Source organism: Pundamilia nyererei, unplaced genomic scaffold (assembly GCF_000239375.1).
Source record: "Pundamilia nyererei isolate P.nyererei 1_Seehausen unplaced genomic scaffold, PunNye1.0 scaffold00004, whole genome shotgun sequence".
Lineage (NCBI taxonomy): Eukaryota > Metazoa > Chordata > Actinopteri > Cichliformes > Cichlidae > Pundamilia > Pundamilia nyererei.
In genome coordinates, this window is record NW_005187405.1 from 6,207,995 (window position 1) to 6,217,468 (window position 9,474).

General features: G+C 40.2%; 1 protein-coding gene across 1 annotated transcript in view; it reads left to right on the plus strand.

Annotated features, from left to right (window-relative positions):
* The window catches only part of LOC102196854 (histone-lysine N-methyltransferase 2C), an 85,097-nt gene that overhangs the window by 36,303 nt on the left and 39,320 nt on the right, over positions 1 to 9,474 (plus strand). Inside the window, exons 11-15 of the mRNA XM_013911579.1 lie at positions 1,280 to 1,455; positions 1,638 to 1,990; positions 5,473 to 5,550; positions 5,746 to 6,461; positions 7,818 to 7,940. Coding sequence (XP_013767033.1) covers positions 1,280 to 1,455; positions 1,638 to 1,990; positions 5,473 to 5,550; positions 5,746 to 6,461; positions 7,818 to 7,940 — 1,446 coding nt within the window. The remainder of the gene's footprint in view (positions 1 to 1,279; positions 1,456 to 1,637; positions 1,991 to 5,472; positions 5,551 to 5,745; positions 6,462 to 7,817; positions 7,941 to 9,474) is intronic.

Consider the following 9,474-nt stretch of genomic DNA (forward strand, 5'->3'; position numbering starts at 1 on the left):
TTTTTTTTTTTTTTCATTATTCAATAAGCAAATGTAGCCCCAGCAGAGGGGTTCTTTCAGAGAGTAAAAAGTTGAATGTTAATATGTCAGCAAAAATTCAATGTGCTGGTGTGTTGCATGTCAGTGGATAAAGTCAGTAGTGGTGTAATGATTATCTTGGAATACAATAATATTAATAATAGTCCTTCTTCATTTCCTGTTTTAAATGAACAGTGACACTCAAGTGACGTACTAGGGGAATCGAAACCAAGTGAGCTTTTTTTTAATCCCAAGACAACTCTGCTTACTGGTTCATATTGTTGGCGTGGAAACTCCCTTAAAAACACTGGCTGCTATTTATTTGCTCAAGTTAAACTGTGTTTCTGTCACTCACAAAGCTGTGCTCAACAAGCCATTCCACTGACTCTTGACGAGGACTGCAGCTTTAATCATAAGTTTCAAGTAATTTCTCCCCCTCATTCAAACTAAGCGCTACAGGGGTTACTCAGCGTGCAAGCTTGGTTGATTGGCGAACAGTAAAGGCAATGCTTGCGTTATCCTGTTTAAAGAAATATACACATTTTCCTGTTATTTTGGGCCATATGATAAATAGAAGTGTCTATGCTTGAGTAAATTAAACCATTTACCAAAACTGTGTTGCCAAAAATGTCTTCTCTGCAGGAAAGGGTGTGTATATGTGTGTGCAGGGGGAAAAGAAAGCTGGAAAATATAAAAGGTTGATTACATCTGATAATTGTCTGTTTAAAAAGAATCAGCCAGAAACGCTGCTCAGATGTCCTCCATGTTTTGATTATTGTAATCCAACTTGGATTCCAGCTCTTGGCCATTTGTAGCACTACTTGGCAGTATCCTGCAGTTTTGCGGCTGTAACCTGAATATTTTGGTGCCAAGATTTTAAAGTTTTGTGCTCTTAATCAAAAATAATAATAAAAAAATATAAATGCTTACTGATGAAATAATTCAAATGTGGATTATTAATAAAAGTGCCTTTTGAAAAGTTGTCCAAAGTATTTTCCTCGTCAGAAAATTGCCCAGTTTATCATTTTCATCAAACACTATTTTTGTTTATGTTTTTTCACAGTCCCCTGGTCTATCTTTAGATTTTACATTATACAAATCTTTATATACTCACACTGAGATTTTTATATGTTTACACTGAACTCTGGGTATGTACAGATTTCATGCTTGGTTCCCACTCCATGGTTGAAATGTCTAATCAGTGTAGCAGAAGCACTGAATTCATACTACACTTATTTATTCATGTTCATTTTCTCCTCAGAACTGCAGAGTTTGCCTCCAATGTGGAACGCGAACCAGCGGCCAATGGCACCACACCAGCCTGCTGTGTGAGAACTGTGTCCAAAATCAGGACCCTGCTCTGTGTTGTCCTATGTGTGCCTGCATTTTGGACCCTGAGCACCATAAAGACGTAGTATTCTGCCACACTTGTAAAAGGTAAGGGACTTGTGTTTAACTGTAATACCACACATGCAGTGCTCCTTTTTAATCCTTATTTACTATGGTGCACACTGCTGTTTAATGGTAACATGGTGAAACACTTGGATAGCATACTGATAGTTCAAATTTTAGGATTGCCCCATTAGACACTCTCTTAAATTCCTTTGCACTCCTTTCAGATGGCTACACCTGGAGTGTGAGCGTCAGAACTCAGGCCAAGCAGAAATCCACCCCAGAGAGGACTATGTTTGTTCCAACTGCAGGTCTCCTGCTGCAGAGCAGGCGCTACATCCAGAGGATATGGACACCGGCCCAGAGCTCAGCCCTCAGCCAGCCTCCATGCACACAAACTCTGAGACTGGCGTACAGCTGGCTCAAAAGCACACAGACCTAGAACTTGGCAATCAGCTGCCTCCTGAAATGCACAAAGACCCAAAACCGGAATTACTTGCTGTTCCATTGCACTCAGATCCAGAGCATCTACAGGCTACTGTCCAGGAGGAGAAGCTGGCCACATCAGACACGAAGCCTGGTAGGTCTTTGTTCCAAATTAGATTATACACAGATTACACTAAGATCCTTTCACCTTGTCTTTTGATATCTTGAAATCTTTTATTTTCATCTGTTCTCAAATTTATCCCTCATAAGAATCTAAGCTGTTTCTCACCTTGTTAATCATATCTTGTTATTGCAAGGACAAGGAAAGTTATTCTTTTGATTATATGAAATAGCAAACACTGAGGTTATATGATTAAGTATGAAAGACCATCTTTGTCTTTGTAGTTAAGGATTCATTGACTCAGCCTCTATCCACGCAGAAGCAGTTGAAAGTCTCGGCTATGAAACATCAATTTGTGCTGTAACATCAGTACTGATAAAGTTTTGAAAGTCGCAGTTGTTGCAGATTAAAGTACTGAAGAGTTGTTTGGGCAAACACTAAAGAGAAGCACTCCCTCTTTTATTTGGAGGCCTTTATGAGGACTCCCAAATAAACAGATGGTGTCCTACCAGCAACAGATTAAAGCAACTCTATAGCCTTTGTAATTCTGTGTTTTGAAAATGTAAAGTACTTTGTTTCCCCATACTGTCTCTGGGGAAGATTATATGTAAGGTCTGTCACTATTAATGAAGAACTGATCATCTGCTTTACTTCAAGGAGCACCTATTTTTTTTCCAAATATTGCTAGCATGCATCAAAATTTAACATAAAACATTTCTACTTGAGACAGGCACCAAGTTGACAGATTTTGCTTGAGCTTTAAATAAACTTTGCAGGTAACAGCCTAAATTATCAACTTGGCAAAATTTGCTAGTGATTCTTCACTGGGGGGAAAAAACGTAGCCCATTTACCTTGTGGTTTTCAGAAGCAGGTTATGATGTAATGATGCAAAGCAAGCTGTCTCAGCCATGCTGGATTCAAAATATGGCCGTTGATTTAAGTTCCAAATATGAATGTTACATAGAAACCACTTAGAACATAGAAAGAAGTGCTTGTGTGTATGGGTGTGAAAGGGTGAATGAGGCAAGTTGTGCAAAGCGCTTTGAGTGCTCAGAGTAGAAAAGCATTATATATGAACCGTTCCATTTACCATTTGTGTTGTAGCTGTACCTCCGTAAGAACTTTCTGTGTTGTAACTGTAACTCTGTAAGAAGAAAATTTTCAACTGATTACATATTGTTTTCAAGTCAACACATTGGCGCCATGGTTAGCACTGTTACCTCACAACAAGCAGGTCCTGGTTTCAAGTCCACCGTCTTTGGAGTCTGGATTTTCTCTCCGTGTCTGCGTGGGTTCTCTACGGTTACTCTGGCTTCCTCCCACAGTCCAGAAGATGCAGTTATTGGGGTTAAGTTATATGGTGATCCTAAATTCCCCATATGTGTGAATGTGTGTGTGAATGGTTGTCTCCCTATGACTGGTGATGTGTCCAGGGTGTACTCTGTCTCTTTCCTGTGGCAACTGGGACTGGTTCCAGCCCCTACACAACCAAGGATTAGATAAGTGGAATGGATGTTTTCAAGGCATAACCATCAAAGAGTTTTAGTACTGAACTTGAATTCAAACTTCTACTCAAGATTTGATGTGCACACCAGTTTTCTACGGATATCCCGAAGCTGAAGCATCATTCATGTAATAATAAAATTGAACTGCATCTGACTGTTCTTCCTGGTAGTTCCATTGTTTGTATTGCATTATGGTGCAAGCTTTATTGCCACTTTAAGTTGCACAGTGTTGGAATGCTTGCATGAAGCTCAGAGCTGCATCTCAATTCTGGTGCCTGTGAGATTTGCCAGCACTGGAGTGCAATATCAGTGAAATATATGGTTAGCTGGGGTTGCCAGTGGCAGCTCTGCTGCCCACTCTTGTCTAAGCAGCAGACTCCACTGATGAGAGAATGGATTGCAGTAGCATGATGGTGATATCGCTGATCCCCTGACTGCTAACCTGCCTTTGAGCTATATTGGCTCATTCATTCATTATTACTCACACAGCTTGGCCGCACTGCTCACCATATAAATGTTCTCTCATTTTACTTTTCCTGTAGCTATTCACTGTTTCATTATCATTACTGGATTTACCTGGTGAGGCAGTGAGTTACTGGTTGTGGTTTTTAAAGACATGTGGAGTGAACTTGTTATATTGTGCATACATTTTTAATTGTTAACTTTTTAAAGTTAACAGTAAACACAAAACAGTATTATTCCTACCCTTCTCTTAACATGTCATACCCCTTTTACTTAAAATATAGTGTTTGGGGTTAAAGGCTCTGAACTGAACAGTTATAATTTTTCACTAGGTATTAATAGGACACTTTAAAAAAAGAACTAATCCGTACTTAATTTATGCTCTTTTTCCCCCCACTTTTTCCTTTTTTTTAAAAACATGTGATGATGACTATGCTGCCAGCTGCCCACTCGTGTAATGCAATTAAAGTCATTAACTGGAGCTGTTCATCACCTGCCAGGATTCACCACCCCTCAGGGTTTAACAACAGGCTTACAGTGACTTAACTGACAGATGCTGTTAGATCCATTCTGTGAATGCAGGCGAGGCCTGACTTTAGGCCTTTACTGCATTAATCAGAGCTGCATGTTTATCTAAACCGTCACCTTATTCACTGTAGGAGATATAGGAAGTAAGGTGTTAATATGAATGTGAATGCGTGTTCAGCTTGGTCAATAGCTGATGGCTGGAGATGGTTGGAGGCCCATCTCTCTAATTGACTCTCTGGCATCAGCACCGGATGAGCACCTGCAAGCTGCACAGTCATGAGCCCAGAGCACACAGACCCTGGGATGTTGGTTGTCATGGTTACTCCCTTCCCTGGCAGAGATGCGTAGCAGGTGCATGTGTGTGTCAGGATCAGTATGACATGGGAACTTGTGGATTGAAATGGTGGGCGCCTCCTTAAGACTAGGCTATCTGTACTGTCAGAGGGTGTCTGGCAGAATACTGGCTCAATGTTTGGATTCCTGATAGCCAGCAATGACTAGTTCTATTCATACCAGACTAGTCAAACGCATTGCTGTCTCTGCTATAAAACCAAATAGAAAGGGGGGTACACATTACAAAACCAAAGTGATGAGAGAAAACAGGAGAGACTATATTAATACCAAAATGAAGTCTGTGATACAAGCTTACCTCATGTGGTTTTTTGCACTGCGACCACTTGTTACCCAAAATCAACTCTTCTCACACACTTCTCACGGTGCTTTCACGAGTGAAAGAAAGTGATATTGGTGTCATTGTCTCAGGAAACTACATCATTGTTTAGTTCTGCTTGTTTTTACCAGCTGATTTGAGATGAGTGTTTTTAGAATTAATGGAAACATAATTTTTAGAGAACTGTCTTCTTGCTGGGTTTCCAAATCCATCTGTGCTTATGGGCTGCTTTCTTTATTCTTTAACCACTTTGAAGATATTGTGAACAAAGTTAGAGTCGTATTCTTGCTTTTAATGAAGTGATGTATATTTTATACCTAATCTTGTTAATATTGAATCTGTCTTTTAGACATCTCTGTGGGAGCAGACATAGTAGAGAGGCAGGTTACTGAACCTTCTGTCAAAATTCCAGCAGAAATTAAATCAGGTTTGTGCAGGCCACTTATTTATTTACCACTTTACTCATATTGATTTGTATCTAATAGTTTTTATAAAGTTTTGGTTAACTACAATGCTTATGGTTTATTATCAAAGATAAAATAATGTGTCAATTTTTTTTTAAAGATGTACATTTTCTACCAAATCTAAATCTTTGTCATTAATAAGCTAATTCCTTCTTCAGAAACAAAACCAGCAGTAAGAGCCCAGCTTGCATCTACAGAGAGTCATGCGTCTTCAGTGACTCTGAGCCAGGAGGCTATTCCAGCGCAACACTCTACGGAGGGACTACAGACACAGGACACCACAATACAAATCAAACCAGCAAATACTGAGGCCTGCCCTGAAAAGGGCATGGTCAACCCCAGCACAAAGGATTTTAAGGCCATCATCTCAACCACCAAAGAACCAGGTACTGCATCAGTACCCTTCACGGACCAACCGATGGTAGTCGCACTACCCCAGCCTTCAAATATGGATGTAGTCAGAGGTTCTTTCCTGGAAACTAATCCAAAAGAACTCAACAGTGATAGGAGAGAGGGTATTTTTCACAGAAACCTGGCAGAGACTGTTAAGCCCTCCACTTCTACATCAGAAGAGATGGACACTACACCGGAAAAGCCAAGTATGCCATTTCCCAGTTTGTCTTTAGAGGAGAAACCCCTTAAAACAACTGTGGAAAGGCTAGCTGAAATGGTTTCTTCACCTTCCCACTCCTCCCCTCTGGCTCGAGGGACATCTCCCAGAGAACTAACTCAGACCCAGATTCTAACATCAATGAGTGACCACAGCAGTGTAATGCCCACCACCACTCTCATAGCATTCACCCCCAAAATTGGGATGGGAAAGCCAGCCATCACCAAGAGGAAGTTTTCTCCTGGGAGACCACGAGTGAAACAGGTAGGAACCTGAACATCATGTCACAGCGACTGTTGATTTTTCTGTCCCCGTCTGTCTGATTCTGTGATGTTCCCTGTCCCACTAATAAACCAGATCAGTGTAGGTGAACAACTGGTGCTTGTATCTTGTGCACTCCTAAATCTATGTGGGTTGGTGTCCTGTGGGTTTATGAAATTAGATTATGTTGGGTTGAAAGAGTTGAAGAAACTTGTGGGGTTGAGTATATGTTTTTCAATGAAATTTTAGGACAACACAGTGAATGGTGCTCTATCCACTCTTTGCACTCTCTTTACATGAATGTGCACCACAAGATTAGTCACAGTGTTTATGTAAATCTGAGTTGAGTATGTTTTATTTTCTGTAGGAGATGCAATTTTAGCGCTAAATCACATTTTCCTGATGGCCTTCGCTATCTTCCACCTTTGGCATAGCAATCAGTCTCCCTGTTCATCCAATGTCCATGTTACAAACATCAGTCACTGTCCTGTTGAGGATGAGCATTCATCAAATCACATATTGCAGTGACCATTGCCATTATCACATCCTATTTATATCATTATTACACCATCAGTGACAGTGAGTGACTTGTGGCTATATTAAAAAAAACATTTAATTTTATAATATTAGTCTTTAGAGTTTATAATGTAAACTGAAAGCTGACTGTCAGCAAAATAAATTACACTCATGACTGTAATACACTGTGAATGATGCCAGTGAGGACAGACTAACTCAGTTGGCACCGTTTCTTTCTACATATATCCCATTTCTAAAATCAACAACATATGAATCCAACTAATTTGTTACACAAGGCCAGGAGAAATCTCTTCCCAAAAAACTTGAATGCTGCTTTTCTATTTAGCATGTTTTTATCTGATACACTCGTCTACTGAGGTACTGACGCAGTGCCCCTGTTTTGTCAACATGCCAAACATACTCGGTTGTCATGGCAAGAGGTAACAGGGCCTCCTTTCCTGCTTTATGGTGCCTTGATACTCCTGGCAAATTCTGCTGCTTGAAAAGCAACTAACACAGTGATGGTCTCCAAAGATACTTCTTAAGTTCATGTGCATGAAAGGGTTCGCTTTAACAGAGAATGCAACCTAATAACTCATCCTCTTTCTAGTCTGGCATATCAGATGCTCTCTTGTACCTCTGCACAGTTTGGGTGTGTATTGAGTGATTCCCAAATGGCTACAGTAGGAGCTCACTACATTTCTCTAACATCTTTCTTTGTATGTTTTGTTTCTTTGCTGGCTTGGTTTTTAAGTTGCTGCATTTTTTTTTCTTTTATTTTTGTCGCCCTCCTCCCTCCCTCTCTCCCTCTCTCACTTTCTCACCCACCCCTTCTTACCTTAGGGTGCATGGAGTCCCCATAGCAGTGTGAGCTCACCCTTGTCCTGGTCACCAGACCAGCCAGAGGGTTGGGACGTCCTAAAGACCAGGCAGTCCTCTGGCAGTCCCGGCTGGAGCATCAGAGTGGTAAATACCATGGCTCACCAGAGACGGCAGGGCAGCAGCTGCCCTCTGTTAGCCCTCTGTTTGCCAAAGTGACGCGCACTCCCTGAGTGTTCCTGAATGTCACTAATGTGTACTGAAGCCAACAACAACAATTACTGTAATCTTAAAGTGAGAGGGGTAGTCGCATACCAATGACTAAGCTAATGACGTTTTTAGGGTGAAAGTGAAATATTACTCTGTACAAACAAGATAATTTTGTGCTTTTACAGATTGGAGTTGCGTAATCAAGGGTATGGTATAGTGCTAAAAAGGATTTTATTTTTATTTATTTATGTAATTATTTTTTAACATGCCGCTATTCTGGTGCCAAGCCGAAATTCATGATGTGCAGTTCAAAAATCTCAAGCAGCCTCTTCATTTCTTTATATTTTGCCAGGCTTTATTGTTTTTGGGGGTTTTTTAAGTGATCATGAACAATTTTTCATCAGCCTTTGTGATCTTCTTTTAAAGTTTTCTTTGGACATTGGCTGTTTTTTCACTTATTTTCAGTCTAGTGCTTGTACCTGACCATTTCCATATGTTTTTGTTTATTAAGCCACTTAACACTGACCTATGAATCATTCAGGTTTTTAAAAAAAGGGACTGGTTCACCGGATGAACCAGTGTTGTTTGCCCACAGCAGATAATTTAGCTAAGAATAAATTTAAATTGTATCTTGAGTGTTAAATTGTATTTGTCAAAGATGACAGTTTTTCAGGCATATTTATGCACCAACAAAATTATTCATAAAGAGCTTTTAGCTAAAATCCTGGCATATCTCACATTGTATGCAGTGTGCCATTAAAAACACATTTGAGGAAACTGGTTTGTGGCGAACAAAAGAAAAGTGACAAGGGTAAGGAAGTTTCTACAGTACATGAACAGTATGTGAAAGCCATATCCTTAAGACATTGGAGGGGGGGGGAGAATCAGCAAACACCTGGCACAGTACCTGAAGAGATGCATCTCGTCCTTCAGTTGATCGATATGTTGTTCACTCAAGTCTCATCAGAAATGATCTCAGTCGAAGGATGGCTGTCAAACCATTCATAAGGAAGGGAAACTGGGAGAAGAGGTGGAGATAGTCCATGTTACTACATAAGAACTGACTGAACTGAAAGTCCTGTAACAGTCTGTAAGTGCAGTCTGTAAAGCTGCAATAGGTCTGATGGGGTGATTAAAACCAAATTTTTTAATTTTTGGTTCAGATCATTGTCAGTATGATTGGAGGAGGTCAGGAGAGTCATTTTTTTAGATGGCTATGGACACTCACTGTTTTACCAGTAAGTGTCCATAGCCATCTAAAAAACATGCAGACTCTGTTATAGCCATTTTCCTTGTTAAATGTAAAGAAACGGGAGTGGCTGAAGACTTTTGCACAGTACTGTAGCTCTCAGCACTGTATCCCCAATGATGTTTTTTGATACTGCGAGAAGCGCTGTGTAGTACAGGGACCCATATTATCTTAGCTGAACATGTCAATTAATAACACACAGGATAAACAATGTGGCACACA